The 24,663-nt window shown below is 43.0% G+C and overlaps 2 protein-coding genes across 10 annotated transcripts in view; both read left to right on the top strand.

The window, feature by feature from the left end:
- Nucleotides 1–6,838, top strand: part of MEIOB (meiosis specific with OB-fold) — a 33,771-nt gene extending 26,933 nt beyond the window's left edge. For all 9 annotated transcript variants that reach the window (XM_085857697.1, XM_085857701.1, XM_085857702.1 and 6 more), the window contains 3 exons: nucleotides 2,580–2,769; nucleotides 2,902–2,988; nucleotides 6,726–6,838. In XM_085857697.1, coding sequence (XP_085713823.1) covers nucleotides 2,580–2,769; nucleotides 2,902–2,988; nucleotides 6,726–6,821 — 373 coding nt within the window. In that variant the 3' untranslated portion in view covers nucleotides 6,822–6,838. The remainder of the gene's footprint in view (nucleotides 1–2,579; nucleotides 2,770–2,901; nucleotides 2,989–6,725) is intronic.
- A 1,990-nt stretch (nucleotides 6,839–8,828) lies between these two features.
- LOC147011938 (protein kinase C alpha type-like) overlaps nucleotides 8,829–24,663 on the top strand; it is a 334,968-nt gene continuing 319,133 nt past the window's right edge. The window contains exons 1-2 of the mRNA XM_085857692.1: nucleotides 8,829–8,998; nucleotides 9,248–9,279. Of these exons, the coding sequence (XP_085713818.1) occupies nucleotides 8,829–8,998; nucleotides 9,248–9,279 (202 nt within the window). The remainder of the gene's footprint in view (nucleotides 8,999–9,247; nucleotides 9,280–24,663) is intronic.

Here is a 24,663-nt window from a genome sequence, read left to right as displayed (position 1 = left end):
GCTCTATATCACTGGAACATCACCAAAGGAGCAGTACATCGATATGTCAGAATTATTTCACCACCAGATACAAGTTTTGATCATTATACAGTGAAAAATAACATTTATTCTGAAAAATGCGCAGGAGCTGCGTGCCTGAACTTTGACCCCGATGTGGACCCCCAAGATGATGACCGAAAATTCTGAAAAAAAAAATGAAAAATGTTTTTTCATGTATTCGAACAGATCTGTCCTATCGCCGTTATGTTTTTCAAACTTTCACAAAAAGGGGGCGTTTGATGCACCCTACTGACCCCATGACACGACGTTGGCGTCATGTACATAAATTATGTCCAACACATCACCTCCAAACGAGGAAGCATCCTTATGGCATTCAATCTTTGCAGACTGTTATTTAAAGCCTATGGTCATGTATAGATGAAAGCAGAGATGTCGATCTGGATTTCGCCCTTCTTATGGGGTCATCAGGATAACATACTGCTGATTGTTTATTCATGACCATATTAGGCTCATTAATAAACCAAATCAAAACCCCTAACTTGACGAAGCAGCAGAGCAAAAATTGAGTCCCACCACAGTGCTTGCTGCACTATCTGCCAGCAATAAGTGTTGCCTGCCACACGAGAACATTGTCTCTGTCCAAGTCGAAGTTCTTGACTGCAGCGATGAAACAAATTTTTACCTCCGCCACCGAAGGTGGATAGTGGTTATGTTTTCACCCCTGTCTGTTTGTTTGTCTACTGTATGTGTTTGTCTGTGAGCAGGAAGATTTTGGTGAAGATCTAGATCTGGATTCTATAATTTATTTATAAGTGATTCTTCACCATTGAGAGATTGGGCTTAAAACAATATACAGTAAAACACATTATCTCAAAAAGTTAAGGTTGGATTCAGACGAAGCTTGGTGGACAGATTGGGTGGGTGACATGGAAGGATTCATTCGATTTTGTTGAAGATCTGAATCCGGATTTGGATACGAGTGTTTTTTAATCTTCAAAGTGATTTTTACCATTGAGAGATGGAGCCAAAAACGATATATATATATATATATATATATATATATATATATATATATATATATATATATATATATATATATATATATATATATATATATATATATATATATATATATATATAGCATGATATTTCAAAAAGTTGTGGACGAGTTATGACAAAACTTGGTGGATGAGTTGGGTAGGTGACAATAACAAGCCAATTATATTTTGTTTTAGGTCCGGATCCAGATCCGGCTTATCAGTAGGGTACAAAACGTTAACTGTTCAGCCTGTGGGAGGTATGCGCTCTACCGAGTGCCTTTCAAGTTTGGATTGTTTCTAACTCACTCTTGGACCCTCTAAATAACCTCAGGAGTTCTCAGTGAAGGCCATCTAGAATGAGTTGCTCTGTCCATTTATTTTGAGTTCAAGTTGTGCACAGTTCCTTGCTCTCTAAATTTATTCGTCCATTTGAATATTCTCTCTTTGCATGGACATGTTTGCAGTTAAATTTTCCCTTGAACTTTCTTTGAGTTTTGACGAGCGATTGCGTTTTGATATATAATTTTACAGAAAAGCCTTTTCCTCATTTTGTCCAGAACATCGTTTCCAACAGGACCTCAGCTATCATTATCTGAAATAAGCTAAAAAAAAACAAGGTATTTATTTTGAAAAGTATGATAAAGTAGAAAGGGAACAACTGAACAAGTTATTATGATCTCCACAGCATTCCCGTTGTTGTGGAGACTTTAACCTGTGTCGAAAAAGCGTCGTGATTTCAGGGATTTTTGGTTGATACTGGATATCCAATCATCTAGAAATTGTGAGCAGTTTACAGTTATAAGGAATTTTTAGTGTTCTTTCTCTGAGAATATATAAATGGGAAAGATTGGGTAGAAGAAATGCCAACAAGTCATCAGTTGCTTTTCTTTGCTGTGTCGTGTGCCGCGTCAGATTGCTAAATTTTAGAATTCACCCGTTTTCCAGTTTGGATATCGATCGAGTAAAGAACTTAGTGTTTTGTGATACTCTCCCTAAGCTCGAATTTCCAAGCAATTAATTTTAAATTGTGTTAGCACCTTAGTTTTCATGATATGAACACCTAACAAAACATTGCTCACCTGATATTCATTTCTTTATCCCAACATCTGTGCAAGGTGTTGGTGAAATTACCTAGTTTTCTTGATTCGTTAGTGGCATTATGGTTAGAGTGTCTGCTCTAAGTGTGGGAGGTTCGTGGTTCAAAGACTTTGTCCCCCCAAAAAGGTATGTGCTGCTTCCTTGCTTGATGCTCAGTATTTAACAGAGTAGAGCATGGACATATAACGCTGGGAAGGCAATGGCAAACCACCCAGCATAACTCTTGCCAAGAAACTGTTTTTGGCAGCACCAACACTTTGAGTATGGAAGTGTTCATTTTTTGTTTTGTCATGTCTGGTTTCTGGTGACATTCATGATCAGATTTCTCCAAACATCTGTATGCTGCACTGCTTCCTGAAGGTCTGGGAGAGACAGCTTGGTTGCAGCCATGACACAATCCATCAGTGAGATTAGTCTCACATTTGTTTGCTGTTCCTCCAGCTCCCAGTGCAACACCACAGTAGACCAAGACATTGGAGTGTGCAGCAATCAGAACTGCAACAGTGCACTGCTCAACGAAGGGAATGTGGTCACCATGTTCGACTTGCGAGTCGATTTTTCTGATCACACTGGCACTCTCAAAGGCTGCTGGGTGTCTCATCTGAGTGCTGAAAAAATGCTGGGATGCACGGTAAACAGATGTCTGCACACTTGCATGCATTGGTCAGATAATCAAGGCGGAGTAAAATGTTGAGCAAATGTGTCTGTCGGCTTGGAGAGCTCGCATGCTAGCATGTTTATAACCAATTGGTGATCGTTTCAGGTGGAGGAGTTTACCTGCATGACAGATTCTCAGAAAACTGAGATTAAGTGGAAATTACTTCTGGAAAGGTGCAAGGTTTATGTGAAGGTAAATCGAATATTGCTGATTTCACATCAATTATAACCTAATCTGGGCTGCCAGGGCAGTCTGTAGGTATGCGAACTCACCTCCGAGCTGTCTCGGCTGAGTTTGAATCTCGACCTATCTATAAACTCACCCTGGTCTTTCCAAGCAGGATGAAGCATCAACGTGTGTGCTGTCCCTCTGATGGATATGAAACTAAATGTCCTGTCTGTTATTAGTTGGCGGTCATTAAAAATCCTACGGTGCATTTTGTGAACAGTAGGTGCTATTGCCGGCACCCAAAACAAGTTACAAATTTCTGCTCTAAAGGGAACTGCATTGGTGACACAGCCATGTTTCCTCCAAAAACATTTTCTGTATTAAATCCAGGCTTGTGGAAGAGCTGGAACATGTAACGGATCGGGACGTAACAGGAGAAAGAGAGCGAGAAAACAGCAACAGCAGGGTAGAGGGAGAAAATAGAGGGAAACTTGGACAAATAAGGGATGTGGAAGAGTGAGTGGATAACTGGGAATGTGGGTGAGGTGGGGGGGGGGCGTGTTGGTGGACGGGGTTAAAAAAGATCATAGTTTTGGGTGGGGGATAATCTGAGATGGTGGTGAACAGGTGTCTTTAAGACTTCTTCTTCTTCTTCTTCTTCTCTTGGCTGCTCCCGTTAGGGGTTGCCACAGCGGATCATCCGTCTCCATTTCGCTCTGTCCTCCGCATCTTCCATTGTCACACCAACCACCCGCATGTCCGCCCTCACTACGTCCATAAACCTCCTCTTTGGCCATCCTCTTCTCCTCCTACCTGGCAGCTCCATCCTCGGCATCCTTCTCCCGATATACCCCGCATCCCTCCTGTGCACATGTCCAAACCATCTCAATGTGGCCTCTCTCACTTTGTCTCCAAACCGTCCTACCTGCGCTGTCCCTCTAATATACTCATTTCTAATCCTGTCCATCCTCGTCACTCCCAATGAGAATCGCAGCATCTTTAACTCTGCCACCTCCAGCTCTGCTTCCTGTCTTTTTGTCAGCGCCACCGTCTCCAAACCATACAACATAGCTGGTCTCACTACCGTCTTGTATACTTTCCCCTTCACTCTTGCAGATACCCTTTGATCACAAATTACTCCTGAAACTCTTCTCCACCCACTCCATCCTGCCTGCACTCTCTTCTTCACTTCTCTACCACACTCTCCGTTACTTTGGACAGTTGATCCCAAGTATTTAAACCCATCCACCTTCACCACCTCAACTCCTTGCAACCGCACCATTCTGCCACCCTCCCTCTCATTGACGCACTTGTACTCTGTCTTACTCCTACTGACTTTCATTCCCCTTCTCTCCAGTGCGTACCTCCACCTCTCGAGGCTCGCCCCAGCCTGCTCCCTACTCTCACTACAGATCACGATGTCATCCGCGAACATCATTGGGCATGGAGACTCCTGTCTGATCTCGTCCGTCAACCTGTCCATCACCATTGTAAACAGGAAAGGGCTCAAAGCCGATCCTTGATGCAATCCCACTTTTACCTTAAACCGGTCCGTCATTCCTACCGCACACCTCACCGCTGTCACACTGTCCTCATGCATATCCTGCACCGCCCTCACATACTTCTCTGCTACTCCCGACTTCCTCATACAATACCACAACTCCTCTCTTGGAACCCTATCATAAGCTTTCTCTAAATCCACAAACACACAATGCAACTCCTTCTGGCCTTCCCTATACTTCTCCATCAACACACTCAAAGCAAACATCGCATCTGTGGTGCTCTTTCCTGGCATAAAACCATATTTCTGCTCACAGATCGTCACCTCTCCTCTCAACCTAACTTCCACTACTCTTTCCCACAACTTCATGATGTGGCCTAACAACTTTATACCTCTGTAATTACCACAGCTCTGCACATCACCCTTGTTCTTGAAAATCGGTACCAGTACACTTAATCTCCACTCCTCAGGCATCCTCTCACTTCAAATAAATCGAACAGTTATGTTGAAGACCTGGAGGGAAAAATGAGTTTGAAAAGAATGAGGAAGATTGTTCCACCAGCAGGAAAAAAAAGAGGAATTAATAAGTGGAAGTGAGCAGTGAGTGGATTTTGGGAGATTCACCAGAAGGGGGTTGATAGGGACCGTGTGCACCCTGCAGAAACCTTCATAAAGCATGGAAAGAGCAGAGGGTGCAAGACCAGACAGGATGTGGTGGAAGACAGAGAGATCACTGACCTGTCTGCGATGTGAAAGTGGTCGGCCGATAGACTCAGCTTTATCGTGGGAGATTCCAACGATCTTGAAGGCCTTGGTTTACATGGTGTTAAGCTGAGCAAGGTTTGAGACAGGGGAGCCAGCCTATGTCCACCTGAGGGACTGCGCGCGCACACACACACACACACACACACACACACACACACACACACACACACACACACACACACACACACACACACACACACACACACACACACACACACACACACACACACACACACACACACACACACACACACACACACGGTGTGTCTTTGCTCATCCATGGTAGTGGGAGATTTCCTTGTTAGTGGATTTGTAGCTGGTAACTACAAGTTACTTATTCCGCATCTACACCCTCGACATGCTGAACCAGTGCTGTGGAGAGAAGCGTAGCATAGTTCTGGCACCCCTGTTTTTCTCTTACTAAAAATATGTGTCCGTCCGTGTGTGTTTGTGTGTCCGTCATTCTTTTGATAAATATGGTACTGTTGGAAAGCTAATATAATCGATTTACTTATTTGGAAAGCTAATGATTGAATTACTTAAACAAAACAATGCCTTTTGGTTTTTATTAAAGCCAGTCTTTCCGGAATGGAAGAAGAAGCAGGACATCGAGCTTTATTGTCATGGTTACACCGACATGACAGCAGGAACCATGATGGATGCAGAAGGAGCACACAAAATTATATCTAGTAATACTTCTTGAAGCAATAGATAAATACATAATAGGAAGGAGTACACAAACAATAACCGCAGCCACACGACAGCACCAACCAAAAACTTTCACGTGTTCCACTTCATTTCACATCGTCATTGAGATTCACAGATAAACAACATGTTGTCTATTGATTAAACCTGTTAGTGAAGCAACAGTTAGGCACAACAAGTAGCTGCCAATCATTATTTTAATGGCACCAATCATTCCCACCTTCTTGTCGGGTCGGCTGGGGAAAGTTTTTGGCCTCTCACGAACCGACTGACGGTGATTTAGGCAGGCATTTGCAATTTTTTTTAATGGTGCCGGTGATAGCTCGCCTACTCTTCGGGAAATACACTGTGGGATCTAATTTAACTTCCATCGACCATCAATGCCGGCAGAAAGGTCCTCAGACTACATACACATTGATGCTGCCACACCTGCAAAGCACCAGGTTGTCAGTTTAGAGTTGGGTCAACATTCAAACCCACGGTCGACAGTTCAGAGACGAGTATGCATACCTACAGATTATCCTGCCCAACACATTTATGACACGAGATGAAAAGCGTCCAGTGTTCCCCTCCAAGAGATGCATCCTTGTTTCGATGGGGAGATTGTAACGATGTCCACGATGATGCAGCAAGTGATCTGCAGACGAGTATTTGGTCATGACTTGTACGAGCTACATGTTAAACGGCAAGATAGCAGCACAGGCTCGATTTGGTTAACATGATGGTGATGTTTTGTTGTGCATGTGACATTGACATTGTTTTTTTAACACCAACCGATGATCCTTCACAGATGAACCTGTCGATGTTGAACAACACGGTAGTGCGAGTGAAAGTTCTGTCTTGCGAGCTCGCTGATCCCGAAGAAATGTTGAAATGTTTACTGTGATTAAACGGCAAATTGTGGGATTGCATTCACCGTATTAATCGACCGATTATTTTGTGATCCGTTGTGTTGTATCTTCCGCGACTCGGTTTGTGCTTTTTTTTTTTTTTTTTCAAATGCGCGTTCATTTCCTTCTCAATTCTTTTTTTGTTCAATTCATCACACGGTTTATTCTTCTTTACATTGTGTGACGTAACGTGGAATAAAACTCGTATTTGGGCTTGAAGAGGTGGGGAGAAAGTTTGACTTACTCACCCTACCCACCGTCTCCAAATAAATCGATGCCAACCGACGGCCATGTGCTCGCAAGATCGCTTGGTGTCGCTGTTGTTTAATCGCCCGTACACGTACTTGGTGCGTCCGCACTGACGATGTGATACGTCACAAATCACTTACTAGACTTATCTCAAATTCTCAACAAAGTACACAATCGCACGATGTCGTCACAATGGTGAATTGAACCAGAGTGTAAACGTCACGCGATACAATCCGCAACTACGCCCCATCGGTTGTGAAAGAAGCGAAATACAAAACCGATCTCTCTCTCTCTCTCTCTCTCTCTCTCTCTCTCTCTCTCTCTCTCTCTCTCTCTCTCTCTCTCTCTCTCTCTCTCTCTCTCTCTCTCTCTGTCTCTGTCTCTGTCTCTGTCTCTGTCTCTGTCTCTGTCTCTGTCTCTGTCTCTGTCTCTGTCTCTGTCTCTGTCTCTGTCTCTGTCTCTCTCTGTCTCTCTGTCTCTCTGTCTCTCTGTCTCTCTGTCTCTCTCTCTCTCTCTCTGTCTGTCTCTCTGTCTCTGTCTGTCTCTCTCTCACTGTCTCTGTCTCTGTCTCTGTCTCTCTCTGTCTCTCTCTGTCTCTCTCTGTCTCTCTCTGTCTCTCTCTGTCTCTACCTCTCTCTACCTCTCTCTACCTCTCTCTACCTCTCTACCTCTCTCCACCTCTCTCTACCTCTCTCTCTACCTCTCTCTCTACCTCTCTCTCTCTACCTCTCTCTCTCTACCTCTCTCTCTACCCCTCTCTCTCTCTCTCTCTCTCTCTCTCTCTCTCTCTCTCTCTACCCCTCTCTCTCTCTCTCTCTCTACACCTCTCTCTCTCTCTCTCTCTACCCCTCTCTCTCTCTCTCTCTCTCTCTCTCTCTCTCTACCCCTCTCTCTCTATACCTCTCTCTACCTCTCTCTCTCTCTCTACCTCTCTCTCTCTACCTCTCTCTCTCTCTCGACCTCTCTCTCTACCTCTCTCTCTCTACCACTACCTCTATCTCTCTCTCTCTCTACCTCTACCTCTCTCTCTCTCTCTACCTCTACCTCTCTCTCTCTCTCTACCTCTACCTCTCTCTCTCTCTCTACCTCTACCTCTACCTCTACCTCTCTCTCCCTCTACCTCTCTCTATCTCTCTCTCTACCTCTCTCTCTCTACCTCTACCTCTACCTCTCTACCTCTACCTCTACCTCTCTCTCTCTACCTCTACCTCTCTCTCTCTACCTCTACCTCTCTCTCTACCTCTACCTCTCTCTCTACCTCTACCTCTCTCTCTACCTCTACCTCTCTCTCTACCTCTACCTCTCTCTCTACCTCTACCTCTCTCTCTACCTCTACCTCTCTCTCTCTACCTCTCTCTCTCTCTACCTCTCTCTCTCTCTACCTCTCTCTCTCTACGTCTCTCTCTCTACCTCTCTACCTCTCTACCTCTCTCTCTACCTCTCTACCTCTCTCTCGTCAGTTATCCATTATTATCATCGCACGACAGAACATGGAGTATTAGCGTGACATTTCATTACACCGCCTAATTGCACGATGTGCCTTGCCGCGGTGGGTGTAATGAGGGCTTCCTGACTCGTACCGAATCGGGTGTAAAGCGGAATATATAAATGGTACATGCGCCCGGCGTCTGCACCTCATCCCGTCGCCCAGATGATGTGACGTCACACCTGTTAAGGCGCGCTCGCGAGAGCCCCGCGCTCCGTTCCACAAAGGCGAGTAGAGTGCAGGTCGGTGGTGGTGCAGCAGCTTCAACATGTTCGACATGACCGACACCACGGTGGAGGACTTCGAGCAAAATCTCAACCGCTTCGCTCGCAAAGGCGCCCTGAAGCAGAAGAATGTGCACGAAGTGAAGAACCACAAATTCATCGCACGCTTCTTCAAGCAACCAACATTCTGCAGCCACTGTACGGACTTCATCTGGTACGTGCTGAGGATTGAATATAGTGCGGTTAAGTGAAACTTGCTTCGAGCGCACCGTGTCCGTACTGCGCATCCATTTATCCTCTCCCTGCACCGGCTTAGATTGCTGTGCCGCTTGTTTCAGAACACGCGGCACAGCCTCCTTCGAGGAGCTAAAAATGGCACCTCGTGCAAAAATGAAATAACAATGTGTTGGACAGGAAGAACGTTAATAAAGTTTTGCTTCTTGCCCCTTGTGTTGAATTACAGGGGATTCGGCAAACAGGGATTCCAGTGCCAAGGTGAGCACCAACGGTCTTGAAATTTCGAATGAAGCCGTTTTTTTGTTCTCAGATAAGTATTCAAACGTGATGCATTCCACCAAAAAGGGGGGAAATGTTCGTAATCGGTATGAGATGGTCGTAAAATCCAATGGGGGAGGTGGGAGTTTATGTACGTACTATATAAACATATATATATATATATATATATATATATATATATATATATATATATATATATATATATATATATCTATATCTATATATTTATATGTGTGTGTGTGTCTATGTACACACACATTACAGTGATGTTTTCACATGTACTAATCTTGACGTCACTCAAAGCAAGTGATTGCACAGCGGATTGCTTATTTATTTATTTTGAAGCAACACACGCTCTGCGCTCTATCAGAGCAACACCTTCGGTGCTTTCACATCTCCCTTAACGGACCATTTGTGGTGCAGCATTCCCAAAATTCGCAGCGGCAAAGACCTGCTATGGTTTCCTATTAAATACTACTTTGCAATGTCCAAAATAGGCTTTCCCCCTGTCAATCCACGATCCGGTCCCGCATTTAAATAGCCAGGTCATTGTGAACGCACGAACGATACCGTTTGCAAAGCGCACTCCGATCTGCGCGTGTCCACGCCATGCAATCGCACGCGTCGGTGCACGGCGTGCAGCGAGCCGGCGGACGTGCCCGCCAATGCCGTGCCTCATTATCCTGTCATTAGTGTAACCCTACCGTGCGCCTGTAAGCTACGTACGTAGGCGATCTGCCTTGCTTTAATGAAAGCTTGCCATGCGACATTGTCTCGGGTGGAATTGTGAATCGTTGGTAAACAAAAGCGCTATTCGAGGTAAAATACTACATAAGGTGGAAATCACGACAGTGTTCCACGTAATAAGTGGGTTTCCTTGTAGGAGCCATCGAACGACCATATATATTATATATATTTGTCGATTCGGAACAGCGTTTGGGTGTCCATGTCGATGCAATTGCCCGGCTCTCATCTGCTCCAAAAATTGCAAGCTCGGATGAGATCTGTTTAGAAACCATGTTCGCACAGCATCAATGCAAACAGCTCGGTTCGCAGCATGGGGAAAGCTTGTCGTTGGGCTCTCTCCATGCCAGTCGGGAATCATCTTTTTGAAACCAGTCTTATTTTGGGCAACTGCAGCACGAAGACCTCATTCAACACGTGCTTAAGGGGCGTTTGTCACATTCGCCACGCTTGCCAACGAGTGTGCAGGAATTTGTCATTTGTTCAGGGCGCTTACCGATGATAGTTCGATTACTCGTCGTGAAATACACTTTGAGATGTCGAACACTCACCTGCTGATCTTAGGTTGCTGATGAGACAGCCGGCTTAAAATCCATCCGAGGGACGGTGCACTTAGTATAATGCAACGCCCTGCCTGTGAAGCCACAACTCGACCGTTTATAGTCTGATCGGAAATCAAACCCAGGCGAGGTTGCTCAAGGTAAGGAAGGTAACTTGATCCGAGCAGTCCTACCATCCCAGTTAACATGATGATGGACCACGTGGCATCCTCATCTTTGTGCATTTCCTTCATTGATTATAAAATTATATAATTCATGAAAAATGCATTAACTTTAAAATCATTTGAAGTCGCTCAAAAAAAAAATGTTATTGCTGAACTTAAAGTGCAGCAAAGTACTTAAAAAAAAATATATTCCCTCTCTCCATCCCTTCGAACTTCTCAGGGATAAACGGTTGGTTAATAGGAAGAAACGTTTGGAAGAACACAACAATGGAAGATAAAATGCCTTAATTACAAGCCTTCAGAATTGTTTCACCTGTGGCAAAGAAGTAATAAAAGTGCACCTTTGGAAACGTGTATCTGCTTCTAAAGCCAGAAGTTTCATAATAACACACGTCCATCATTTCACTAATGTTTCACAAGGAAAGCTATTTAGAAATGTGAAATAAGAGAACATGTAGTGTTTCATAAACACCTTGAAAAACAACTATACTAAACTTCCTTTTCAAACTTCCTAACTAAACTTCTAAACTAAACTTCCTAACCCTTACAAAATCTACATAGTTGGGGCACGGCAAATAACTTTATAGTCGGCAAATTTTAATAATTCGAATTGGAGTTCAAAGAAGGCATGATAACCAAGTGTGCCATTTCAGGTAAATTATCATATCTAGACACAGGTATTGCCACTTTTACCTGAAACTAGTTATTTAAAGCTTTGCACATGTGTGTCTGATATTTGAGTGGCTTGAACATGCCTGATCCCCTGTAATCTTAGAATGGATGCAGAGATTGGCCCAGTTAGTATTTGGATGGGAGACCTCTGGTGATTGGCAGTGTGTTATCGGCTGAAGGCCTGCAAGGCAGCTCACTCGGTTACCTTCTCGGTTACCTTCTCGTCTCTGAGCTGTCTGGATCTGTCTTCATTTGGAGCCGAATCTGATTATAATTGCCATCCCGGTGCAGTGCTGGCAGAGGGTGCTGCGTCCTAGATTAAATCGTCTTTCAGGTGCAAGGGACATAAAAGCCGGCTGTCCTTCCCACATTGTAGTTGTGGACCTTTCTCAGAGACCCCACTGTTTCCCTCCAAAACGGTATGCTGTTGTGTGTCAGTACTCTGGCTAATTTCCCAGCGTTGAGATTAAATTGTATCGTTAAATGGATGTTAAAGTGAAGTTAGATTGGTTTTGTGATAATAATGGATAAACAAAGTGAAGAAGATAAATTGGTTGGCCTGTTATTGTTCCCATCTTGTTTCAATCTGAACTGATGATCAATGCCTTTATGGAACCCAAGTTCAAATCCCATATACCACGTGTTTTTTTCTTTGTCCACGATATGCCCTTGTAATTCGTGTAAAATGTCCACTGAAGCCCACTATAATGTCCATGTCCTGCATGTGATTTATGCACAAACTCCTCCATGAGTCTTCAATCACTGTAAAAACAAAAAACAAATTATAACGAAGAGGAAATTATGAGTGTGCACATAAGTGAATGAGGCCAAATAGTCCCCACCTGGACAAATTTCCTTGAAAGATGTTATAACTGTCTTCAATAAAAGCATGCAGCTCCATTCAGGTGGTAATTATGATCATTTTGTATAAAAAAGAAAACGACAGGAAATCTGCATATGTTTGTCATAGAAAGCAAAAAACAATAGACAACTTGAAGTTCAACTCGAGTTACGTTTTTAAAATCTGTTCATTTTGGTCAATTCGGTTTGAGTAGTATGTCTGTGGCCTAATAAAGAAGGATAATGTAATGCAAAGACAGGCAGGCACAGGTTTAGAGGTGATCGAACAGTTAAAATGAGAAATTGTGTAAACGATGCAAGTGAAACGGTAGAAGAATTGAGGAAAATATTTCGCTGTTTGACCTTATGTCAGGCCCCAGACTTGCTGATCATCCCTTGTGGGTAATTTAACAGCAAACAGTAATATTACAGTTTCAAAATTTTTTGAAAATACAAAGCCTTAACTCATGGAGGAATGAAACGACAGGGGATTGATGGTATTGTGGCTGACACAAAAGATATAATGGAGAGTTGACAGACACCTATATGACACATAAGAAAAGCCTGGGTATGGTGCAGATTAGCGAGAATGAAAAAATATCATGAATGGAAATGGGAAACGACATGAGATGGCGGAGAGCTGCAACTCTAATGCAGTGGAGGTAGGAATATGATTGGATAGACACAGGGAGGTGATGCCACAGACTACAGCTTTGCTCGGGCTGGCAGGATAGCTTTGTAGCATGTGCCTATGAGCACTCTAACTTTGCTTCAAATCTCCACCCAACTATAATCTGTCACCTTGGTGTTTAACATTCAGGGTGAGCTATCAATGTGTGCATTGTCCCTTGGATGGACCTTAAACTGGGTGTCCTGTTGGTTAGCATTAGTTGGTGGACGTTAAAGATCTCGCATTGTCAATGAAGAGGAGTGGTTGAATTACTGTATTTCCGACATCCTGAACAATTACAAATTCCTGTCCCCCATCATGAAGACAAGCAGAATGGTGACCGGTCTTTGGGCTCAACCTTATCTAAAGTTGATTTCCATTGTTGGACCGTACAGCCTTATGGCTAAGGGACAAGATGGATGGATGTATCTTGTGACCACTACATCACAGTCCCTCATAGGCAGGCTGTGAATGCCCCCACATCGCCATGACCCAAGGGTAGGTGGTATGGATACCCCCACATCCCCCAACATCGAGTCTCCCATGAGGTTCTGCTGCAAAGATTGTTTGGCATTTCTATGCCTCCGCAGGCATAGACGCTGGAGACATTTTTTTTGCATTGTCCGTCCGGCTGTGTGTCCGTCCGTACGTGCGTGTGTATCAGAATTTCGGTACCGCAATAACTTGTCAACTGCTGAAGGCATTCTGACAAAACTTGCAAAAGTATAAACTGAACTCTGGTCATGTGACTTTTAATTGAAAATCTTTGTTACCACAATAACTTGTGAACCACAGAAGGGATTTCATCCAAACTTGGCACAAGTATGGAATGTGATGCAAAGATGAACTGATTCAATTTTGTGTTTGACAGGTCAAAGGTCATGTGCCCTTTGAAAATAATTTTGCAGATCATAACTCAAGTTCGTTCAACGCATTTGATATTTTATGGATTACATGCTGCAGTTGGGTGGGTATATCTAATATATAAAGGTTTTTCTAACCACTGACTAACTGATATTAAAGATTGGTACCTTCCAGGTGATGTAGAAAGCTGAAATTTTGCATGCCGATGGACATTGAAGCCGGTATACCGGGGGGGGGGGGGGGGGAGTGGGTCACAGAATTGTTGGACAGCATCCACGAAAGAAAATATAAGTAAATGAAAAAATAATTGAAACAAATGCAGGTGAGTGACCTGAGACAATGGGGAAGCAAGGTAATTTTGTGTGCTGATGGACATCGAAGCCGATACACCGGGGAAAAAAAATCATAGAATCGTTGGACAGTATCCATAAATGAAACAAAATATGAAAATAAATGAAAAATAAAATGCAGGTGAGCGACCCGAGACAATGACGAAGCACGGTTCGTATTCTTACACAATGTAAGCAGCTTGAATGTGTAAGCATACCCTGCTAGTATCATATATATATATATATATATATATATATATATATATATATATATATATATATATATATATATATATATATATATATATATATATATGTATTCATTCTTAACCTTCGTTCATTTTCTCAAGTCCACACTTAATAAGATTTATTATACTTGCTTTGTACATTTCTTTGAAAAATGATTCCCCATTCACCTGTTGTACACACTTTGTAGATGGGACGGGTGAAGGGGATAACGCAGTGGTGCAAACACCTTCCTCCTTCCCCCACCCACACCCTTTTTGTTTTCAAACTATATGAAGAACACATCTCCACAATTTAATGCCACATTTGCTAGAGCATCCTATTCAATCAATAAAGCATAGATAAAGTTAAAGTAGCATGCTCAGATGCTTGAGAGGGTGGGTCTGATCCAGTCTGTAGACTTCCCAAGCCAGATTTCTGCAACTGCTTTGTCCTCCTTTCTTGACCTCATAATGACTAACTTTGCATCCAATCTCACTTGTTCCTCTTCTGACCCTCCTGGCTCTTCTGATCATTTTATTGTCACAGCTCATATCTCTCTGGCTATTATAAGGGAGCAATCTCAGCGATGCAGACAGAATATGGCTGCTTGCACAGGCCAACTGGTAGGGATTGCATTCTGCCTTCTCACAAAAGGATTGGACCGCCATCTCCACAGCACCTGATATCGATTCCACCTGGGAATACTTTCACAAAGCCAACTTTCTCTCATGCACCGCTTTATCCCATCACACCTGTGGCTAACCTATCCATAGTTCATTCCATAAGAATGTACAATTTGCTAACTCCAACACAAAACTAGTTGTCTGCATAGGCAGGATAAGAGAATAAAAACAAAGAATCTGACTGATCTTGAATAATTCATTACCTTTGTCAATTATATTCGCTCATCTCTCAATTGCACATGGAAGATTTCAGATACCTGTCACATTTTTAGACATCAAAAGTTGTGTTTTAGGCAAAAACATTTGATCAAATGCATATTTCCTTCCAATCTCCCACCAAGAATATTCAAATGCAAGTGCAGTCATTGAAACACCTCTGGCTTTATCAACCATACGACATCAATGTCAGAACCAAATCACATCATCAATATTACCAATTATTTTACTTTTACCACCTCCAATGTAATTTACTGCGTTTCATGTTATGTTCACTTTGCAATAAACTATCGGTGAAGCTTGACAACTGTTTGGAGACCGCTTTTGTGAACATCTGAACGATGTCAGAACCGACGATTCAGAACCTTGCAGGACACTGTCCATCACATATCTCTTTGTGGTTAAACACTCTTCCATGGAGGCAATTATTGTTGGAAACTCAAAGAACAAGATTTCATCTATAAACTTGCAACATCAGAACCAAACAGGTTGAATGAAAAGTTTTTCCTTGTGTTAATATAATACCAACCAAAATTCATATGCCACCCTTTTGCCTTTGTCTTTTCAGTCTATTTCTCTCCCCCTCCCCCCACACTTTCCTACATTTCCTGGCCTACATTTCCACTCCACCTTTAAGCCTTTGATACAGCGTTGTCATTGAGGATGAAGGCCGGATGTGACTTGGTACATGTTCGCTGTCAATGAGGCTGATTGAGAGTTAGCAATGGATGAGGCTGAGGCTTCTTTGCATGGAAGTGGTTGGGTGTAGGTTGGTCTGAGATGTAGCTGTGTGAAGATCAGTGCTCGATGAACGTTCACTATCATATAGCTTGTGTGTTAGTTCGCATGATGTGGCTATGTGATGCTCGTCATGGCTGACCTTCACCCAACTGCATCCTCATTATCAAATAGTCATGGCTTGCTTGCAATACACAGTTTCAGATGAAAATGCTTTCCAATTTTCCCTTGTAATGTAGTAGCCATGGAGTGTTTTAGAAAATCTATCGAGATTTGAGAGGTAAGGCTTGTGGAAGAGCATCAAGTTGCCATCATTGAACTAGAACGTACATCTGCGACATTGTGTGGTGATGCATCAGGCATGAGATTTCACAATTTGATGAACAAATCGATGGACGAGATTGTATTTGCCTGTTTCACTTCACTGTCTATAATAGACGGCCAGACAATTCCGAGTTGAGAAATTGCTTTGGCCTGTTTGATGTTCCCATCTGAACGCATTGATCATGATGCTGCCATCCAAGGTTCAAATCCCATGCACGATCTTGATTTAGCTGTTCATTGTTTCTGAATGTCCTTGTCTGACTTGCATGAAAAACCTTGTCCGTGATATCAAGTGGGCCAAATCCTTGTTCTTTGGTTAAGGGATAAAACAAAACGTTGATAATGATCAGCGATTCTTTACGTTTTTTAAAAAATAGACAATGTTGAGGTTCGTATAAGAGCAAACACAGTGAATGTATAACAAGAGACAAGAGCAGCGGGAGAGGAAAGCACAAAACAGTGGGAAATAGCGACATTAGATCTGTGGAAGGGAGAGGGATGAGGTGGGGTTCACGGGGTAAACAAGATGGACACTACAGGGACTTTCAGGAAGGAAAGCAGGGAATTTGAAGGAAGTGGGTTTGGGGTGGATTTACGGGGGTAGAAAAGATAATGGTTTTGGATGGGGGAATGTAAGATGGTGGTGAACAGCTGTTTTGAAGACCTGGAGCGAAGAGTGGGATTGAATAGAGTGAGTGAGTTTATTCCAAAGTTGGGGAAAAAGAGGAATGAAAGAGTGAAGGTGAGCAGTGATTCGTGATTTTGGTAGTTTTACCATAAAGTGGTTGCTGGCGGACCTTGTGAGCGCCTTGCGGAAATATGGAGGGAGGGAGGGGACATATTGCAGACAGAGCAAGGAGGGGGAGCGAGACCGGAGAGGAGACGGTGGAAGACAGAATGACCACCGACCTGCCTATGGTGAGAGAGTGAGAGACCCAAAGACTCAACCTCATCGCAGGAGATACCAATGATCCTAAATGCTTTGGTTTCCACACCCTGAAGCCAAGAAAGGTGAGAAGTGTGAGCACCAGTCCAGAAGGGAGAGCAGTACTCCATCAGGCTGTGGATAATCATAATATAATAATAATAATAGCATTGGCCTAAGCCTGGAACTTCTAATACACTTTTCTCTGAACATATTCTGTTCATACTTCCGAAATCTTCACATTATGTGTTCCTCCTCCAGCACTATGTGTCAAGGCCAACAATCTAAAGTGACTAGTCTCAAACGCTACCATGGCGTACCCAGACACGCCACCAATATGAACTGAGCTGTTGAATGCGAAGAATAGTGAAATACGATATCGGCGAAGCACACGTGTGAAAGAGGAAGTTGAAACATTTTGAGAGACCGTGGGTTTTTTTTTTTTGATAAAGATTAGGTAACATTAGGTAAAGGAAAGGTTGAAGAAAAAAATCGTTAATTGTGGATGGCGAAAGATACAGGAAGAGGAAAGGGGGTTTCGAGAAATCACGTGGTTATGGGACGTGTAAGGTGAGAAGTGAAAATATATTATTATTAATAAGTGATTTTTTTTTTTAATGATCATGCAAGATTAGGTAAAGGAAAGGTTGAATAAAAAATCATGAATGTGTTTGGTGAATGTGTGTCAGAAAAAGTAGAAGGAAGATGGTAGATTGGCCAAAAGTGGAAGGAGGAAGGAGAGTCGGTACAGGAAGTCACGTGGTTACGTGGTGAGACAGTAAGGTGAGAAGGGAATTAAGGTTTTTTTTATGCCTCCGCACCAAGGGTGCAGGAGGCATTATGTTTCCGGGTTGTCCGTCCGTCCGGATTTTCGTTTACGCAATAACTCAAAAAGCAAATTGTAGAATTCCATCAAACTTGTTAAAAAGGTAAAGTAAGACAGGACAATTAAGTGATTAGATGTTGGGCCAGATGTGATAAAGGTCAGAGGTCAAAGTCAAACTCTGAAAATTTACTGTTTACGCCCTAACTCAAGAAATATTGGACAGAATTTCATCAAACTTGGTACAAAGGTAAAGTTAAACAGGGCAATTAACTGATTTGATTTTGGGCCAGATATAAAGGTCAAGGGTCAAATATGTCAATACTCAAGTGTTTGTGCGGGAGAGCGGAGGCATACCCGTTGACTGCGCACAGTCGAATTACTCTACTGTAGTTTAATTCAATTTTTTAAAAAACATTTTAAGACATGGAACATAGGGTATAGTCGGGAGGGATGGAAGGAAGGTGGAGGAAAAAGTGGAGAAAATACTTCACTTTTGAATCACGTGGGACACTGATTCTTTTCCTTCAGGCTGAAACATCTCAGTTACTCTGATCTTAATTGCAACTGATCTGTTGAAACATGCTTTCTCCTGTCTTGATGGAAGGTGGGTGAAGTGCCTTTGCCAAGTCCTTCCTAATACCCAAGAGATGATGAATTGGTTTAATGACAGCACTTATTGAAAAATCAGTTACGATAGCTGTATGACACATCATAATGTGTCTTCCTGCAGACATTTTGGGAAACATGAGGAAATAATCAAACCAATTAGTGATTACTAATCAGGTTGGCCCGTTTGTGTTGCCATCTCAACCAAACTAACAGTTCTTGATGTTGGGATTCCAAGTTCAACTCGCATATATACCATGTGTTTATCCATTGTCTACTAATGTCCTTGTAATTCATGTTCAAGTGCAATGGTTTCTGTGTCCATGTGATTTATGTACAAGCTCCACTGTGAGTCTTGTTATAAAACTCGAATGACATGATACTGTTTTCTGTCTTTGTTACATGCTCTTGAGCAACCAAGATGCTGGTTTGTCCACTCTGTGATGTCAGGTTGTTTTTTTTTGCAATTCAAGCACATCCCAATATTTGCAAACGGCTTTTTTCAGGAAGCACGTCGTGGTGGTGGTGGTAGTAGGAGGGGGATAATTTATGGCATATGTAAGGGTGAGTAGGGGGAGAATATGGGGAAGTTTGGATTGGTATATATATATGGTGGTTTGGTTCAGGGGCTCCTATACAAGTCAGGAATGTCCATACTGTATGGAGCATTTTATGTGAAGTATTTATGATGAGTTGGTTTTCATATTGTTTATAATAAACTGGGAAGGTGAAAGCAAACCACCCACGCTGGTGGATCTGGAGAGGAGGAATGGTCCTTGTAACAGGAGTGGTGGTGTCTAACTTCAATGGTAACAGAGTCTTTACCTGCAGTCTGGAGGAGGAGCTCCTCATTGTTATCTCTGGCTGCCTGCTTCAATATATTAGCTTGGATTGTCCTACAATCATTTCACCCTCCCATCTACCTTCTCAACTGTCTCGAAGAGGTTCAGTCACTCAAATCTCTCTTTGTGAAGCCACATTTCAAAGGCAGACACCGACTGGGCATCCTCCGTCGTGCAAAGTCCTTCCTTGGTACACGTGAGCTCCTATCCACCTACACGGCTTTCATCTGCACCTTGATGTAGTACTTCTTCCCCTTCTGGGCTGGTTCTTCTCTTGCTCAGCTTGACACCATGATAACCAAGTCTTTCAAGATCATTCGAATCTCTCACGATGAAGCTGAGTCTATGGGCCTATCACTCCACCATCGCCGACAGGTCGGTGGTCTCTCTGTCTTCTTCTGCCTCATTTCTGATCTTGCATTGGTTCTACAGCAAACTGTTTGTTTTATTCAGGGCATTGACCATATGTACATGTGTTGACAACAGGAGGCTTGAATGCACATGTTTTTTGGGGATTTGGAATGGGATATTTTCTTTTGAATGATCTGAGTTCATTCTGATTAAATGAATTGAATATGGACTCTTTTATTAATATTATTATGTCACCTCTTTGTAGGGACACATCAGACATGTGTATTTTACATGTGGATTTGAATAACGTGGATGGGTTTTAGGTCCCTCCAGCAGAGAAGAGACTATTTTTGCCACTATGTGTGGGAGAATAAATTTTGGGAATTGCAAAAAGAAAGATTATATTTTTAATTCTCACACCTGCTGTTTCCGCTTAGCATCAGCTGCTCTCTTCACCTTTAACTTATCAGTATACCGACGATAGCATGACCTTATGAGAAAAATTTAAATTAAATTTATCATGTCAGCACAGGTTCAAAATGGAAAGAAAATTGCTTTACGATCAACTGTGACAGGGACAACTGACAGAACAGCGTTCATCATGTTCATGTGCAACGATTTGACAACTTTCTTGATAGATGTTTTAAAATTACGTAAATGCAAATACATTCATGAAGGCTTTCTTACCGATGGAAACCACCTTTCGGAGGTATCAACAGAATTTGTCGGGATTATTACCTCCGTCACCAAAGGTGGATGGAAGTTATGTTTTCACCCCTGTCTGTTGGGTCGCCGAAATAGGTGACACTTATTGTCAGTAATTCTGTCTGTTTGTTCGTTTGCACAGATGCCAACCCTCCCGATTTCATCGGGAGGCTTCCGAAAATTCACCCAAACTCCCGCCCTTACGATCACTATCCTTATCCTCCCGAAATTTTGATATTTTTGCACTGTTCACTAATCAGAATGTACTAGCATGAGAATTGAATGAAAAGCATCGTCTGCTACGTATAGCATGTGGTAACTCCATAACGTTCGCTGCTACCAAATTGTACGTAAAAAATTGCAAATTCAAATGAGGAGCAGCGAAACATTGGGTCTGGATCTCGCTTATGCGATCATGCACTGAGATTTAGTGCATGCGGTATGTGTGCAATACAGTGCATGCGGTATGTATGCACAGTGTATATGCATGCGATACGCTCACTGCATGCAGCTGGGCCCCGTACCAGCCCGGCGGTCGCGACCACCGTGCGGTGTTTAACAGCCGCTAGAGTTCTACGAGTCGTGCTGCAGCTGTGGAACATCGACTTCGAAGTTACCGATGCTTCAAGCCCTCGATGTTGATTACGAAATGGCAGAAAAGAAGCTTACGAAGACCAAGAAATGGTCTCAGAAGTACAAGACCGAATACAGTCTCCAATACCCGTGTATTCGAAAGTCTGAAAGAGGAATTCATCATGCGTATTGTACAGTATGCAGCGTTGATATTTCAGTTTAGCACGGAGGTCGCGATGATATTCGGAAGCACGTTGGAAGCAAACGGCACACAGACATTGCAAAGGAGAGATCTTCGAGCACGAGTACCGGTACACTTCTGAATTATTTCACCAAACAAGGGACAAGCGAGGAAGAGGATGTTACCCGAGCGGAACTTCTCTTTAGTGGATTTATTGTGGAACATAACTTGCCCATATCAGTCTCAGATCATGCTGGACCTCTATTTCAAAAGATGTTTCCAGATTCAAAAGTTGCTTCAAAGTATGGATGTGCTAGAACAAAAACTTCAGCAATAATTGGTGAGTTGTCAAATGTTACTGCTTCATCTATTGCCGATATTGCTAGACTAGCTCCATTTAGCCTAGCTACAGACGGTAGCAATGACAGTGGTGAGGCCCAGCTATATCCTGTCCTGATTTCGTACTATGACAACAGTGCTGGCATTGTGAAGCAAGGTTTGCTAAGTTTGCCTGCGTGCAAACAAGATTCCACTGGAGAAAACATTTTCAAACTGCTTGATCATGAGTTCAGTGACAGGAAAATTCCGTGGGGAAATTGTGTTTCCTTTTGTGCTGATAATGCCTCTGTCATGGTGGGCAAGCACAAAGGAGTCGCTGCTTATATCCACAAACAAAATCCAGAGTGCTACATCATGGGATGCCCTTGCCATATGATGCACAATACGGCCAAGAAGGCGGCTCAGGCCTTACCCATTGAATTAGATGACTTTCTCATCGATATTTACTACTACTTGGACAAAAGTAGTAAACGCGTCAAAGGAGTGAAAGCACTGCAAGAACTCTGTGATGCCACAACACACAAGATTCTGAAGCATGTCGCAACAAGGTGGCTGTCCCTTGGTCAGTGCCTAGACAGGCTGATTGAACAGTGGGAGCCACTTCGCCTCTTCTTCAAAGAAGAAGTACGAAGAAAAATGCAACCAACTGTAGCCAAGACTCTAACAACGAGCAAGAAGGACGGCACTCTATCTACTGCCAGTACTGGCACTGCAGGATCAAGCACTAGTGGAGCAGCATTCACCACTACCACTGCAGTATCTGCTGCGAAGAAGACAGCAGGGACAGCACCAAAACCAATGCTGAGAGCAGGTAGCATCACCGGCCCTTCATCACGTTCATCTACAAAGCAGATCCCTTCAGAGTTGAGAAAGACTGTGATAGTCCCATCTACAGGAAAAGAAGGACCCAAGTTAAGTTCTGCTTTTGCCAAATCACTTGATAGAAGCTCAGCAAAACCTTCGAATCAGAGGTCTTCTTCCTTGGCTGCACCTACCTCAAGCTCTCTCCTCAAATGTAAAATTGGATCTGGTACTACGAGTCTGACCTCTTCTGCTGGCAGTAAACGCAAGTGTGATCGCCCTGCGGCTAAGTGTACTAAGAGTTCTACAACTAAAAGCGCATCTTCCTCAAACACTGTGCAGGAATCTAGAGAAAAACGTGTCAACAGGATGTTCTTGTCTCCACAAACAAAACTCTATTGTTTCTTCCTTCGATATGCTAACAAGCTTTTTGAGAAGGGGAATCTTCTGCTCCAAAGAGACGAACCCTGTATTCATCTCCTGCACGGAGAATTGAATGGTCTTCTGAAAGATATCTTCGTACGGTTTTTGAAACCATCGGTGTCATCGGTTGCTCTGGTAAATGTACCCTTCTCTGACAGAAATCATCAGAAGAATGATGAGGACCTCATGATTGGGAACGATGCCAAACTGTATATAAGGGAACAAAGGAGTCTCAAGAAATCCACCTTCACTCTGAGTGAGTCAGACATCCAAGGTTTCTTCAGTGCAGTTCGCTCATATTATGTGAAAGCCTGCAATTACATCTTCAAAACCTGACCGCTAGATGATGAATTAGCCAAGCATGCTCAGGTGCTGGATGTTAAGCTACACCAAGAAGTGGGGTTTGACTGTGTGGAGTTTTTCATCAAGAAATTCCCCTGTCTGTTCAGTGGTGGTGATAGTGACATAGACAGTCTTGAGAGTGAATTCGCTCACTACCAGGCAGACGCCTCCATAGCTACAATTGCTACTGAGACAGTGAGAGTGGATGAGCAGTGGCATCGGATTTCACAGCTCACAGATCCCTGCACTGGTGCCAAGAAATATCCTAATTTGAGTAAAGTGATGAAGGGAATCTTGGTCATTCCTCATTCGAACGCATCATGTGAGCGGGCACTCAGTCTTGTACGGAAGAATCATACTGAATTTCGTCCCAATTTGAGTGTCAAAACCCTGGAAGCTCTCTTAATTGAAAAACTAGCTCATAGCACCCCTTGCTACCAGAGAGAATACAGCAAAGACATAATCAGAAGGGCTAAAAGAGCCACACAGCTGTCACTCAGCAAAGCTGCCATGGAAAAAGCAAGCAGCAGTAGTACCAGCCATTAAGGTAAGAAAAATATTGCTTCTTTTGTGCTTTTTGTTAATCTTTGATTGTCCCCTAACTTACTAATATTAACATACATGTAACATTAAAAAGTGCACAATTTTCCCCTTTTTTTGTTCAAAAAGTGGGAATTCTTAACATGTTAAATGCTCCAAAATAGGGCTCAGAGGGCACTAGAGAGCGTCTAGAACCCCAGAGCTTCCAGGGCCCTAAGGCGGGCCCTGGACCCCGCCGCAAGGGTTGAGCTCTCCGCGCTCGAGATGTGAGCTTCGCGCACATTATTTGGTGTCGGTTGCAAATCCTCCCTAATTCTGATTTCCAAAAGTTGGCATCTCTGCGTTTGTCATCAGCATAATTGGTAGTAAACGTGGGCTGATTTTGACCAAACTCGGGTGGTAGGTACATCTTATGACCTAGTGCTTTGGAAATTGTGATGGTTGCTAGGGACGCTTTGGTTCCCGAGCAACAACCGAAAAACCTTCAAAATCGGTACCGTTCACGCGAAATCAATTCCGAAAGCCATTATCCCACGTCGGGTTATGAAATTTAGCACGAATGATCTACAGGTGATGCTCTATCAAATATATTCTGGTTTTTGTGATATATGGAATACTTTACCTGCAGCGCCCCCTACAATTAGGGTATGCGCAAAAATTGGCGACAATTGAAGGCCCCCTAGCGACCAGGTGAGTGCATCGATACGAATGAAACGTTGCAGGTTCATGGTACTCAATGAGTACTACAACTTTGCCTCAGGATATATTGACCGATTTCACTTAGGTCAGGGGTCAAAGGTCAATTAGTGCAAAAATCGATAATATGCGAGAGCTGGAGGTGCCTTCACGCCAAATGCTACTCCTCCGAGGGTTATGG

Source organism: Eptatretus burgeri, chromosome 15 (genome assembly GCF_056783735.1).
Source record: "Eptatretus burgeri isolate ZD-2024b chromosome 15, Ebu_testis_v1, whole genome shotgun sequence".
In the NCBI taxonomy this organism is placed as follows: domain Eukaryota; kingdom Metazoa; phylum Chordata; class Myxini; order Myxiniformes; family Myxinidae; genus Eptatretus; species Eptatretus burgeri.
This window is presented reverse-complemented; position numbering and strand designations above follow the sequence as displayed.